Source organism: Schizophyllum commune (genome assembly GCF_000143185.2).
Source record: "Schizophyllum commune H4-8 unplaced genomic scaffold SCHCOscaffold_2, whole genome shotgun sequence".
Classification (NCBI taxonomy): Eukaryota; Fungi; Basidiomycota; class Agaricomycetes; order Agaricales; family Schizophyllaceae; genus Schizophyllum; species Schizophyllum commune.
The window spans coordinates 2,679,440-2,692,438 of NW_026089539.1; the positions used below are offsets into that span (position 1 = coordinate 2,679,440).

Sequence of the window (12,999 nt, forward strand, 5' to 3'; positions counted from 1 at the left end):
ACATGTCAACTTTCGAAGGACCCATTCCCACCTAAAACTGTTATGAGCTCCCCTGGCTGTATCATGGGCGTTCAAGTTTCCCATATATTTGGTGACATTGACATGGAGGTTGGGGATGAGTAGATGCGCTCCGACGCCACAAATGTTGATGAGATGATCACGACGCGCTTTGGCAAGCGCGTCTCTTGAACCCCTTCATGATCCATGGCTTCGCAAATCCTCCCCCTTGGTATGACCTCCCCCCTCGACTGGGATACCTTTTTGACACTTGCTTCCCAGAGCTGATCGATCGGTGCATTGGCTCGCGGATATGGGTCGTCATGAAGAACGACCATGAGTTTACGGGGACGCTCCTGGGCTTCGACGACTTCGTCAGTGCGTACACGGAAATTCCACACACAAACGAGCACGTATTCTGACACGGATAACTCGTAGACATGGTCCTTGAGGATGTGACCGAATAGTGCGCACCCCCCTTGTCCCTTCGATGCTGAATGACTGACGCCACCCCCAGCGAGACCACTGCTGCTGGAAGGAAAAAGACGCAGCTGGCACAGACCTTATTGAATGGGAATAACATCTGTATTGTGAGCCCGCCTTCCCTTCATTGTGTTTGCGCGTGCTCATGCAAGGATCTTCAGTTGATTCCGGGAAGCGCTGGTCCAGAGGATTGATCTGGCATCCCCCTGTACTTGTACCTCCTCTCGGACATCTATCTTGATGCTTTCTTCTTGTGACTGAGGTCCTTATGCGCTTCATGGAAAGTTCAGAGCCAGAGAAGGGTTAAAGCATGTGCAGAACGAAGCGCAACCGGAGCATCCCTGCCAGACGAGCCTCAAGGTCACTCCCAAAGGTCTCTGAGTATGCACAATAGAATGTCATGAGCCATGTAGGCCTGTCAGAGTAAAGGCTGAATGTCGGTGAACATGATGTTCTCGGAAATTGGCGCGCTGGGCGCCTCGATCGCGTCGCGCCCGCCACGTGCGCCTTTTCCTCGACTTCCGTCCCGCCCTCCCGACCCGCGAGCATCCACCTCCGCCGCCGGGCGCCCCACCGACCAAAATGACGATGAAAATCCGGCTGGCGATGCACGGCCACCGCAACCACCGCATCTTCCACCTCGTCGCCATCAACTCCGACAAGCGGCGGAACGCGCGCCCCACGGAGCTCCTGGGCATCTACGACCCCCACCTGAACGACCAGGGCCGCAAGACGGTCGAGTGGGCGGTGGACCGCATTCGGTACTGGCTGTCTGTGGGAGCGCAGCCGACCAAGTCGGCGGTGAAGCTGCTGGAGACGGTGCGTGGTGTGCTGGAGTGTGCGGGAAGGGGTCGCTGACGGTGTTTGTGCTGCAGGGCAACATCATCCCGCCCAACTCGCGCTGGCACCCAGCCTCGCACGCGGAGAAGAGGGAGCGGCGAAAGGTCGTCGAGTCGCAGAAGGAGGAATTCGCGCGGACAGCGGCCGACCGCTACGCCGCCGCGCAGGCAGCAGAGCTCACGAGCAAGACGCCCACGCTCGACGCCGTGCGCCAACAACTCGCGGAGAAGGCGACGCAGCGTGCGCCGGAGGATATTCCAGAGGTGCGGGAGATCCCCAAGGCAGGGGAGAAGAACCTCGAGCAGCTCTCGTCCTCCGATCCGACACATTTACCGCAGGCACAGTAGTCTGTTTGGACGCCTATATACACTAATGCTGCGCCGTAATGTCACCACTCCCTCAGGTCGATGTGAAGAGTGCCCTGATGTTTCCGTGTCCCGCCTCCTCAGCGAGCTCCACCGCCGTTAAGCCGTCAGGGTCCTGTCGATGTTCACTCTCGAGTCCACGTATATCCAGGGTCGCACACACCTTGCACTGCGCATCCGCCCCTCTTGCTAACAGCATCTTGACCGCCTCCACATTGCCCCGGTCAGTCGCCAGATGTAGTGGCGTGAACCCCTACACGCATGTTAGCGGACCCATCTTCCACACCTCACACCCCTTCACTCACATACTCATCCTTCGCATCCACCCCCTTCCCCGGATGCGCGTCAAGATACGCTGCTATCCTCCCCGCATCGTTCGCCACCGCATAGCCATGCAGATTCTCCTCCACCTCCCCCTCCGGCGCTGCCATCCGACTGACGTTCACGCCCAGCCCTCCCCCCTTCTTAGCACTCGCCTCATCGTCGCTGTCGTCCCATATATTGTCCTCGTCCTTCCTCGCCTCCTTCCCCTTAGCCTTCTCGCTCTTCTGCGTCGGCTGAGGCGCAGCCCCATCCCACCCAAGTTCCTTGGCGCGCTCTATGTATCTTGCTTCTGCTACTCCAGTAGTCGGGTACTTCTTCCCCCATTCCGCCCACGCGTCCCACTTCGCGCGCCCTGTCATGTCGAAGAGGGACGGGCGCGACGTGGTCGGTGTCGCGCCGACGGTCGCGCACTTGAACAAGCCATAGAGCTGTGCGTAAGTTGTCAGGCGCGCCGCGTCCTGAGAGGAGATGGCTTGACGGTACCTCAAGCTTCACAGCCGTCGATACTTTTGCTAAAGAGGGTGCATTGGAGAGGTAGGCGGCCGCGGCCTCGAAGTTCGCGGAGGGCATGATGACGATCGGACGCAGGCGCTGCCGGATATGGCAGGCTTTGTGATTGTCCAGAGTTGCAGACGGTCATGTGAGGAGCCGGTTGAACATCGTCGAGCGCAAATCCAAAGGAAGTGAGACGTGAAAGCGATATTCCAAAGCAAAAGATACAGTACACGAGTCATAACATACATGACTGATAGTCCAACAGTAGCTATAGGGAAATGCATAGCAAAAACAATGTCTAGATCGTAATGACCATCGCCATAGGAAAATCATCGAACGCTCATCCTTCACCAGAACGCACACCAGCCCGAGAAGCACTGGCAGAGGTTCTCCAGCGACGTCGCCTGCTGGATCAGCTTCTCCACCTGCTGCGGGACGTTCAGCGTCACCGAGGGGTTGAAGTCCCTGCCCGTAAGCTTGTGCTGGACGCGGTTGTACACCACGAGCGCCTTTTCGTTGCGCGTCTCCTGCACACCGTCGGAGAAGATGTCGCGCTCGTCGGCCATCATCTTCCTCGTCGGGCCCTGCGGGTGCGCGGCGACGCGCGCGAGCTCAACGGCGCGGTCGGGGTCTGAGAGGTTTTCGATTAGTTGAATGAAGAGGGAGATGCATTCGACCTTACCTTCGGTCCGCCGTGCCTCGACGTCGGTCTGCATCAACCTCCAGTTGATGAGCGGGTCGTACACGAACGCCTCCAGGACGGCCATGAGCGACTCCTTGTTGTCGCGCAGCACTTGCATCGTGATCTCGCACGTATTGCGGAAGCTGCCCTCGATGCCGCTGACCTACAATGCCGTCAGTATTTTATTCCCTCGCCCAAGGACAGATAAACCCACCTCCATCGCCTGCGTCAACATCCTCGTCAACCGGAACGGAATTTTCTCCGGGAACTTCTCGCGATGCATCGCAACCTCGAAACAGTCACCGAAATCGATGTGCACGATCTTGCCCGTGCTCCGCTCGAGGAGGATATTCGACGGATGCCGGTCGCCCAGACCCAGTATATGCCCCACCATGCTGTTCACCGCGAGCGAGCGCGTGTAGCATGCCCTTCGCTCCAGCCAGTGCTCCGAGTTCGTGCTCTTCAGCCAGAGGACGCGGTACAGATCCTGCCCGGTCGTGTTCTCGAGCGCGTACTCGAAGACCTCGACCTTCTGGATGAGCGTCAAGTTCTCGTAGTCGGGCGCCATCTGCAGCATGAGGCGGTACTCGATGTTGAGCAGGACTTTGCGCGAGTCGCGGTAGTCCTTGACGAGGACGTGAAGCGTGTCGCTCTCTTGGAGATGGCCGATAAGACCGGCGTTGGGGGCAAGGGGGATGACGGCGTAGCGTTGGATGTGCAATCGGCGCTTGAAGCTGCTGGTGTCGACGGAGAGGAGGGTGTTGACGAGGGTGAACAGTTGCATGACGCGCTCGTCTTGGCGGAGATCCTCGTGGCCTGGGCACGTTGCATTAGCCTAGCGCTTGCACCTAAGGTGAGAATGCTTACCCTTCAAGATGTATTGGTAGTCTCGTCCATCGCTGCCAGTCAAGGACAATCGTCTCGGGCGTTGCTTCGATGCGATGACCTGCAGCTTCGGCGCGAACTTGGCGATAGTAATGACCGGCCGGCCTGCTTGGTATGCGCCTATACGAACGTCAGTAATGCTGGCCATGATTATGAAAAAATTGACGGACCTGGCACGGACAATTGTAGATTGCGGGCTTCTAGCAACGCCGGAGAGACGTATTGCAGGTCGAGCTTGATCAACGTCGGCAAGTGCTTCTCGATCTTCTTGAAGACCGCGTAGTAGATATCCCATGCCTTCTCCAGCTCCGTAGGGTCGCCCGTCCTCCTGTACCTGTTGCATGCCTCCCGAGCTTCGTGCAGATCGCGGCCGAAAGTCTGGGCAAACGACGTTTCCCTCGCGGTCTCGGGGCCATTCTCAACCATCTCGTGCAAGGGCTCCAAGCAGGCGATCATGCCCTCGTTGTTCTTCTCCGTGAAGTATAGTCGCGAAGCCTCCTCAAGACCTTCGTGCCACCTCTCATGCCAAAGGATGGCGACGCGGATGAGCTCCTTGCTGACAAGCTTCGCCTGTTGAACGATCTCCATGCTGTGCGACTCCATCTTCTTCATGATGTCCTTAGCGATCTTTGAACGAGAAGCGCTTGAGGACGACGAAGCGACAGTGAGCGGGTAGATCAACGCCTGCGGGTGCTCCTTTCCAATGTCAGTCAGAAGATGAGTGATGTCCCTCCGGATGTTGATGTGCGGTGTCTGGATGCGCGCAATGATCTGACATGGCGGTCAGCAAAGGGAGGACAACAAGTGGCATCGAACTGACCTGCGGGATGACGTCCAGCCATGTGTCGATGGGGACTGTCCTGAAACCCTCCGCCATCTGCTCGCTGACCTTCTGGTGAGCACCAAACTTGAACCATAGGGTAAGCAGCCGCAGAGTGTCCTGCAAGGACTCCTCGTTTCGCAAGGAGATCGAACAGAAGAAGCCTGAAAGATTATTAATCGTTGGGTCCGTACGATGTAAGGCTGGATCGCGTACCTCGGATGGCCTGCATGACATGACCGGCGAGAATTTCCCCTGGGATATCCGACAATCGCGTGTCCGCTTGGCTCTCAATGTGGCCCACCACTTCAAAGTTCGCCAGAGCCCATGTGTGCCACGCCTTGTACCACTGCGGATCGCATTGCGTCGCGAATAGGTAGGCGTACATGATTTGTTGCCTTAAAGTCTGGTACGTGTCAGCAAATTGAGCAACACAGCCACGAAGAGACCTACCTCGTCGTTATGCCATTCCTCATTGCGCTGCGCTTGCCATGATGCCTGCTTGAAGTAGCAACGCGCGAGCAGCTTGGCTGAGGTGGCGTGCTTGTCTGCAGACGCAGTCGAACGTGGGTCCTTGACGTCGGCCTCCAACTTGGCAGAGAACTCGCGAAGGAACTGCAAGCTTTCGTCGTAGTTTCCACACGCCCACATATACTTGAGCTGAGCGTAAACGACATTCGGAGGTGCCTTGATGTGGTGCATGTCGTAGCCATGTCCATGCTATTCTTGAAGGTCAGAAAGAGGTAGGAGGCAATCGAGGACAAGACGCACCCTAGGGGAGAGAAGCGAACGTATGGTCTTCTCAGCAAGCGCCATGCGATCGCTCTTGCGGCATAGGTTGGCGAACTTGATCCACATATCCGGGTCGTCCTCGGGATTCAAGACGAGTGTACGGACTTGCAGTATCCTCTGCCACACTTCGACGTCGGGTTGACAACCCTGCAACCTAAGAAGACCGTGAGCGAGGGACGAGGGTCAATTGGCAAGACACTCACCTCTTCATCCAAGTCTTCCTCATGGTGGTTTGACGGTCGGGCTGATCAGCGTATTGCTTGTACATGATAATCTCTTCGAGCTCGGAGAGCATCTGTGCCCGAACCATGATCCTGACGGGTGTCAGCGATAGACCAGGGTCAGAGTTTGAGTGAGCATACCCGTATGACCGACCATAGCCTTCGCCGACGAACGACTGCAGCTCGGGATCCAAAAGATCTCGCGCGCGCGAAATGTTGACAAGGGCCTTGGGGAACTGATTGCGATGCACACAGAGGATTGCTCTGTAGAAGGAGCGATCTGGAGAATCGTTACGCATCGTGGTGATGTAGTCGTCCATGGAATCCCAATCATTCAAGGACCAGGCCGCCGCAGCTGCCATTGGCGCAATCGCACGACGCAGGTCGATGTCCGCCTTCATCCAGGACTTTTGCACTTGCATAGCCAGCTGGTCCCAGTCGCCAAGGGCATGTAGACACTTCATCCGACCAAGCTGCACTTCAGGATCGTTTGGCTGAGTTAGAGCCTTGTTGTCGTACACCGTCAAGGCTTCCTGCCATCTGCCCAGCCTCTCGTACCACTCTTCGTGCTTGGTGACATCGTATTGTTCGCGCGCTCGAAGGAGGGTACCCCATGCGGCGTCGTGCTGTTGCAAGCGAGTGTTGATAGAGATAAGGGCCTCGATGATTGACGGCGACGACCGAGAGAAGAACTCGAGCTCCTTGTAATGGAGGGCCTTTGCGTACGCGAGGTACTTCATGGAGTACTCGCCCAACGTATGATTGTCGATGGGCAGAGGCTTCTCTTCGTGCTCCATGAATTCAGCCAGATTGAGAAGGCGGTTGATCAAGTCGGACGGTGCCGATGTCGAGGTGATAGCGAACTCTATTGAACGAACCAAATCCTCCTGCAGAGCGATGTCAGACATGAGCATAAAGACACGATTGCCGCAGACTAACCTGGTACTGGTCGTACAATTCGCCCCAACACGACATGAAAGCGGCGTTGAAAAGCTCCCTGGCAAGCGGAGGGTGGGTATCGACCAGCGTCATGCAAGCGCGCAGAGCGTGCGACGGTGACTCCTTCATGAACTCGACGCTCATGCGATGCATCCATTCACCCCAGTCCTCTCGGGTTGACACGAGCGATACATCCCAAGCCGACTTCAAATGCTGTTGGTTGACAGTGAAGTTGGGCGGCTCTGCTGGCGCCGAGAATTCGGGAGGTTTACTGGTGTCACTGAGGCTGATGAACAGTCAGTCGAAGGCATGGTGCGACACACGGGGACGTACAAGGGTTCGAGATGCCCAGACCCTCGAGGGATGGGTTGACCGTTGAGAAGCTTGCTGATGAGACTCTCATAGTTCGGATGCGTTACACGGTTGCGCAACATGGCCTACAACATGGTCAAGCATTACCGCAGAGAGCCAAAACTATGCACACCTTGTTGATGGTTGGCACGAATATGGCGAAGTCCGACCATAGTTGAATGACCAGCGCGCATAGCGTGTCCATGACCGCCATCCTCAGCTCGTTGTTCGACCCCTCCAACACCCGAACCAGGGGATGAATGATTCGAGACGCCCTATCGGAGAAATTGATGCGCTTCGACAGTCCGTCGATCGTCTGCATGGCCTTCTTGCGCAACGCCGTGCTCGCATCTGGTCTCTCGAAGGTCTTGACGATCACGGGCACGACAAGGTGGAGATACTCCTCGATGTTGGCACCGAATGTCTGCAAGGCGTCGAAGACCTTCATCTGCGTGCTCATGCGCTTGTCCGTGAGCTCGCCCTCGACGACCTTGAGAAGCAAGGGTATGATATTCGGGAGGAAAGGCTTGAACTCGGCGTCCAATGCACGACCCAAAGCCTCGACGAGGGAGACGATCGGTAGTTGCAGCGATGTATTTTCCCAAAGATCCGTGATGAGGGCAAAGACGTCCGGCATGTAGTTCCGGATATGCTGCTTGATGATCCCGACCAAGATGGCGAGTTGTTGCAGGTGAAATTCTTGCAAACGCGCTATCGACGTCCTGGTCACAGCAGCGAAGGCAGGGATGATCTAAACATTTGATTAGTCTTCGTCAACGCGGAAGGGACATCGCTAGGCCAGACCTGAGGGAGAAACGCCACGCATTTGAGGCCCTGCGTCTTGAAGATCGACATAATTGCCTCTATGACCGCGTGATGCTGAGGGCTCAGCGATTGGTCACGCAAGATAGCAAGGAGCGCGTTGACGACCACTGTCTGGTAGTAGTCGTCAGACACAGCCACGATGGACTGCGTCGCAAGAGGCATCTGGTTGACGGCGGTGATCGCCTTCTCGCCCGTAGCGTCGTCATCTGGGCGACTCTGAAGATGGAAAGTGAGCCATAATGTATTCAGGAAAGAGGAGAACCATACCTTTCGGCGGTACGGGTTCATGGCGCCCATGATACCAAGAACCTTCACGACTTCACGACGTACGGTCTGCGAGGTTTCCGTCTTGAGGATCCGCGCCAGAATCTGAAGCAATTGCGGGTGGTCGATCAGAGGGCTGATAACGTAGCCGGTGCTCGTGCAGATCTGGCCGAGAGTATGCAACGCAGCATCGCGCCGGAGGAAGGAGGGGTCCGATAGTTTCCTGAGGATCACTTGCATAAGGTCGGGTACATGCGCCATCGCGTCTTCACCGCCAACACAAGCAAGCTCTCCTAGGCACATGAGGACGTTGGCCGACACGGTCGGGTTTACATCGTCAGCCTTGACCATGAGCACGCGAAGCATTGGCAAGGCGTACGGCTTGATGAGCCGCTGCGTCGCCCCGACGAGGAGAGTCAGGAGCCGAGTGCATTCTTCCCTGCTTCGGACGACGGTCGAATATTCCAACTCGGTCAATAGCTGGATGAGAGCTTTGCGCAGAGACGGCATTACGTAGGCGGGGTTGTGCTTGGCTAGACGTCCAATGAGAGTCACAGCGGTGACGCGATTGTCGAACACCTCGTCGTTGAGCGCGATGAAGATGGAGCGCACGTTCTCCGCTTGAGCCAAATGCTTGTCGAAGCGCTCGTGCAGGGACGATAAGACCGTTTGGCGTATGGATGCATCTACCGCTCATCAATATGCGTCTTCTCGTACTACGGGAGGGTCACTAACCAGGATCTGCGATGCCGACAGTCAACAGCTTATCCAGAACGTCGCTGATGACCTCGATGGCGTGGCTGCTAGCTTGATAGCAGATGGGGTCGCGGACGAAGAGCCTGCAACACGTCGTAGCCGCCGCACGCCGCACTTCCGGGTGGTCGTCTTCGAGATATGGCAAGGCGCATTGCCGCACGAATTCGTTCAGAATATGCCCTGCCCAAGCTGAATATCTTTGCCACTTTATAATCATGAGCACGTACCGCTGAAGTCAAAGGAACCCAAGGTTGTCAAGGCAAGCGTGATGACCTCCGGTGTCTTCTCCCCAACTATCGACGCCTGAGAGGTGTTGATATCTCGCGACATTGCGCTTGCGTCCGCCCGTTCCAATGCCGGAGGCGCGCCCAATGGCTTGTATGGCTGACCGCTCAGGATCATTGACAGAAGATCAAGCAAACGGTCTACATTGGTTTGTTAGTCCGAGAACAGAACGGGTTGATCGTCGGTAGACGCCTTACCTTGGATCGTCTTGAGAAGGGGAGGGATATGCTTCGCAATAGCGACCAGCGCGTTACGCAGCGGCTCACTAAGCCCACACGCAAAGATCAGGTCAAGCTGATCGTGCAACAACTTCGTCAGATTCGGCCCAACGGCAGACGCCAGCATGCCCAAGCATTGGAACATCGGTTCCTCGGGTGGCGCATTCCTTCTTCCTCGCGCCTGCAGCCCCGCCTTGATCTGCCCCATTATGGGCTCCAAGAACGGCTTCATGTCGCTGCCCACTGCCGCCGCGGTATGCCCGATGGCAACAAAAGCTGTCGATCGTGAGCGGATATGCAAGTCAGCGAGACAGAGACGTACCGAAGGGTCTATCCGCGGGCTTCTCGAGCTGCGTGAGGAGCTGTGCCATGGACTTGTGCAGGAAGTGTTCCGTGAATGTGGTCGTGTCGTACGCCGCCAAAGACGGGACGAGGGTGATGACGGTCTTGCGGATAAGCCCGTCGCGATGCGACTTGAAGCGAAGGATCTGCTCCGCCGAATCGAGGAACGTTTCTCGCATGAACTGTGGTTCACGCATATCAGTACATACAGCACATATTCAAGATGGAAAGTATTCACCATGCCACCGTGCAGCAAAAGCTCGCGATAGGTGAGCAGAGACCCGTGGATCACTTCAGGCTGGGCTTGCTTCAGCCCCATCTGCGCGTCCTGGAGGATCTTGAGGAGGAAAGGGCTATTGCGCGTGTTCCGCTCGCGCTGTGTAATGATTTCGAGGCATGCAGCCAGAAGCTCCGCCGCCCCCTCGCGCACGATGAGGCGCTGATCCCTTAGCGGCACCAGGATGTTGTCAAAGACCATGCCGATGTGGGAATAAAAGTAGTTCGAGGAGTTGCGCGCCAGTTCCTTCAGGATAAGCACGCCAGCGTACCGCGGGGCCTCTGGCTTCTCTGGCTGCATCAGGTCCACCGCCGCTGGCACCTCCTTCTCCATGAAGCCCTCCCCGAAGGCGGACCCGCCGATCTCAGCAATCTTGCCGAGGGTTTTCGACGCCTGGAGCATGAGGTGGAAGTCATGGTGCGGAAGGAGGTGCTTGACGTAGTTGTAGAAGCGGAAGAGATTCCTCTTGGACTCAATGGTTTCCTCTCTGTCGACGTCGAGGAGGTGATCTGCGCATGTCAGGGCGTAGTATGTGAGGGGGGACGCGTGCACGCACCTATAGCCAGCAAACCCCCCGTCTGGTCGACGATGTTCGTGCTGTGGATGAGATCGAAGAGCCGTTTCGTCAGATTCTCGTCCCAGAGCTTCGCTGCAGCATCCGAAGACATCTCCGCTACCGTACTTGCGACCTTCATACGGATGAGTACACGCTGACCTAGCGCGCTTAGCAGAACGCACATAGTTCCGTAGCTCCTGCGCAGATTGTAGCCGCACATCGGGATTCTTGTTAACCAGTCCCTGGAATATGTGATTCAAAACCTCTATCTGTGAGGCCTGCAGAGTCGTCGCCATCCCGGCGACCCCAGATGATGGCAGGCAAAGGGATGGAGAACAAATGGAGAACAATGGTTTTGAGTTGTTACCTGACGTCCTCCGCTTAGGCGGGCACGTGTCAACTTCAAGGTCCTCGTCGGTCTAATCGCAAGAATTCCTTGCGCACATATCCAGGGAGCATTGTTCGCCAAGAGGTATAGGATTTATCATATGCTCTAGTACGCTCGATTGATTCGATGTGGTATGATTACAGAGGCGTTAAGGAGCAGTAGTGTACGGAGAGACCATATGCTCCCTCGACAGATAAATCCACACATCTATCAAAGCAGGTATATGTACTCAGACCAAGCCCGCCGCCTTCATGGCCTAAGTAGACAATCAGCGTACGTCGCGCAAGAGCGAAAAGGTTGGCCTACCTTCAACATCTCGGAACCAATCTTGGCCGGGCTGTCGGTGACGATGGCACCAGCGGCCTCCAGGGCCTTGACCTTGTCAGAAGCAGCACCTGAGATTCGTTAGCAAACAGTCGGAGTCGGAGTGCTCAGTGGGAAGTACGCACCCTTGCCACCAGCAATGATAGCACCCGCGTGGCCCATACGACGGCCCGGAGGAGCCGTACGGCCAGCAATGAAGCCAACAACCGGCTTAGGGACTGCGCGCGTCTTGTTGTATTTCTCGAGGTACTCAGCCGCGTCCTCCTCCATGGAGCCACCGATCTCGCCAATGATGACGATACCTGTACAGAGATTCAGCGATGGCCGCACTGAAGCGCGCGAATTCACTTACCCTCAGTGTTCGGGTCCTCGAGGAATACCTTGACGACGTCAAGGTGGGTAGTGCCGGGGAAGGGGTCACCACCAATGCCGACACACAACGTCTGGCCAAGGCCGACGTCGGTCGTCTGCGCGACAGCCTCGTACGTGAGGGTACCCGAACGCGAGACGATACCTGGCACGTTCGTCAGATAGGCATTCGCGCCACTGCGCTGACGTGCACGCACCGATTTTGCCGGGTGTGTGGATGTGGCCCGGCTGGATGCCCATCTTGCAGCCAAGAGGGTTGATGATACCAGGGCAGTTGGGGCCGACAAGACGGCTCTTCGACTGGTTCTTGAGCGCGTTCGCGACCTGAAGCGGCGGTCAGAGAAGTACCAATCGCGCGTTGCGCAGCACGTACGCGGATCTCGTCCTGCTGGGGGATGCCCTCCGTGATGCAGACAATCAGGCCAATCTCGTTCTCGATAGCGTCAATGATCGCGTCGGCAGCGCTGGGAGGGGGAACATAGAGGACAGTCGCGTCGGGGTGCGTCTCGCGAACAGCCTATGGAGAGCGCGTCAGGAAGCGCTCAGTAGCCAGAGTGCCCTATCGCACCTCCTTGACAGAGCCGAATACAGGGAGACCCAGATGGGTCTGGCCAGCCTTCTTCGGGGAGACACCGCCAACCATGTTCGTGCCATACTTCAAGGCCTCAGCAGCATGGAAAGTCGCCTGGATAGTGGTCGCTCAGTATCACAGCCTACGGGTAGATACATTCCTCGTACCGTCTTTCCAGTGACGCCCTGAACGAGGACCTTCGTGTCCTTGTGGATCCTCAGGTTGTGGATCGTGTCCGCATAGCCCTGGCGAGAGGCGGACTGGGAGAACGCCCGGCGTCCGGCTGGTGCACGTCAGAAAATGCATGGGGACCGTAGAATATTTTCGTTACCGAGGCCGAGCAGCGTACGCGAGCGGGGGAACATGGATGGAGTGTAAAGGCGAAAATGTTCTGAGCGCCTCTTCGAGACACGACCTCTGGCTTTGAGCGTGTTTACGTCGCGGGCGAGATCGGTCCGGATGTCGTTCCGGTCCTCCGAGCGAACTTCACCGCGGCTGGCCGTCCGCCAGCGGCGACCCGCCCCCAGCAGCGGGTAGCCGTCAGCCTCGCTGTTCTCGGGTCTAGATGTAAGAGGCGCGCTCAGAAGGTCCGCTCAACGGCACAGACATCTACCAGCCCTGCCGAACGAA

General features: G+C 57.0%; 5 protein-coding genes across 5 annotated transcripts; 2 read left to right on the top strand and 3 right to left on the bottom strand.

Annotated features, from left to right (window-relative positions):
- The first annotated feature begins 173 nt into the window (after positions 1–173).
- On the top strand, positions 174–917 carry SCHCODRAFT_02612117 (Sm-like ribonucleoprotein). Its single transcript, XM_003038502.2, has 5 exons — positions 174–229; positions 280–375; positions 436–463; positions 515–587; positions 642–917. The coding sequence occupies exons 1-5, from the start codon at positions 205–207 to the stop codon at positions 672–674; spliced, it is 255 nt and encodes an 84-aa protein (XP_003038548.1). The 5' UTR covers positions 174–204; the 3' UTR covers positions 675–917.
- Positions 918–1,062: 145 nt separating this feature from the next.
- Positions 1,063–1,391, top strand: SCHCODRAFT_034614 (ribosomal protein S16; the record flags this gene model as incomplete). The annotated part of the gene is made up of 2 exons (XM_003038501.1): positions 1,063–1,299; positions 1,356–1,391. Coding segments are annotated over 2 exons (273 nt in total), but the record flags the coding sequence as incomplete, so codon positions are not given.
- Positions 1,392–1,719: 328 nt separating this feature from the next.
- Positions 1,720–2,579, bottom strand: SCHCODRAFT_02489219 (ankyrin; the record flags this gene model as incomplete). The annotated part of the gene is made up of 4 exons (XM_003037162.1): positions 1,720–1,800; positions 1,849–1,938; positions 1,991–2,437; positions 2,493–2,579. The coding sequence occupies 4 exons, from the start codon at positions 2,577–2,579 to the stop codon at positions 1,720–1,722; spliced, it is 705 nt and encodes a 234-aa protein (XP_003037208.1).
- Positions 2,580–2,688: 109 nt separating this feature from the next.
- Positions 2,689–11,043, bottom strand: SCHCODRAFT_02612125 (FAT-domain-containing protein). Its single transcript, XM_050344516.1, has 23 exons — positions 10,900–11,043; positions 10,718–10,850; positions 10,123–10,670; positions 9,865–10,066; positions 9,522–9,818; positions 9,267–9,464; positions 9,019–9,219; positions 8,287–8,969; positions 7,999–8,235; positions 7,328–7,945; positions 7,177–7,280; positions 6,844–7,129; positions 6,046–6,791; positions 5,887–5,997; positions 5,663–5,837; positions 5,345–5,611; positions 5,108–5,297; positions 4,892–5,055; positions 4,242–4,842; positions 4,054–4,191; positions 3,401–4,002; positions 3,187–3,349; positions 2,689–3,135 (listed from the first exon to the last, which is right to left on the bottom strand). Exons 1-23 carry the CDS (start codon positions 11,011–11,013, stop codon positions 2,852–2,854), a joined length of 7,062 nt encoding a protein of 2,353 aa, XP_050202352.1. The 5' UTR covers positions 11,014–11,043; the 3' UTR covers positions 2,689–2,851.
- Positions 11,044–11,175: 132 nt separating this feature from the next.
- SCHCODRAFT_02612130 (alpha subunit of succinyl-CoA ligase) lies at positions 11,176–12,755 on the bottom strand. The gene is made up of 9 exons (XM_050344517.1): positions 12,701–12,755; positions 12,537–12,652; positions 12,367–12,483; positions 12,172–12,315; positions 11,996–12,122; positions 11,782–11,943; positions 11,555–11,731; positions 11,412–11,500; positions 11,176–11,361 (listed from the first exon to the last, which is right to left on the bottom strand). The coding sequence occupies exons 1-9, from the start codon at positions 12,732–12,734 to the stop codon at positions 11,335–11,337; spliced, it is 993 nt and encodes a 330-aa protein (XP_050202353.1). The 5' UTR covers positions 12,735–12,755; the 3' UTR covers positions 11,176–11,334.
- Between the last annotated feature and the right edge of the window lie 244 nt (positions 12,756–12,999).

Coding starts and splice junctions, on each gene's coding strand:
- SCHCODRAFT_02612117 (XM_003038502.2), top strand. CDS start 205: ATGGCTTCGCAAATCCTCCCCCTTG. Junction 376..435: donor GGGCTTCGACGACTTCGTCA/GTGCGTACACGG, acceptor GATAACTCGTAG/ACATGGTCCTTGAGGATGTG. Junction 588..641: donor ATGGGAATAACATCTGTATT/GTGAGCCCGCCT, acceptor AAGGATCTTCAG/TTGATTCCGGGAAGCGCTGG.
- SCHCODRAFT_02612125 (XM_050344516.1), bottom strand. CDS start 11,013: ATGGCGACGACTCTGCAGGCCTCACAGATAGAGGTTTTGAATCACATA. Junction 9,465..9,521: donor CCTTCTCAAGACGATCCAAG/GTAAGGCGTCTA, acceptor AAACCAATGTAG/ACCGTTTGCTTGATCTTCTG. Junction 7,946..7,998: donor GCGTGGCGTTTCTCCCTCAG/GTCTGGCCTAGC, acceptor TCAAATGTTTAG/ATCATCCCTGCCTTCGCTGC.
- SCHCODRAFT_02612130 (XM_050344517.1), bottom strand. CDS start 12,734: ATGTTCCCCCGCTCGCGTACGCTGCTCGGCCTCG. Junction 12,653..12,700: donor GCGTACGCTGCTCGGCCTCG/GTAACGAAAATA, acceptor GACGTGCACCAG/CCGGACGCCGGGCGTTCTCC. Junction 12,316..12,366: donor TATTCGGCTCTGTCAAGGAG/GTGCGATAGGGC, acceptor CGCTCTCCATAG/GCTGTTCGCGAGACGCACCC.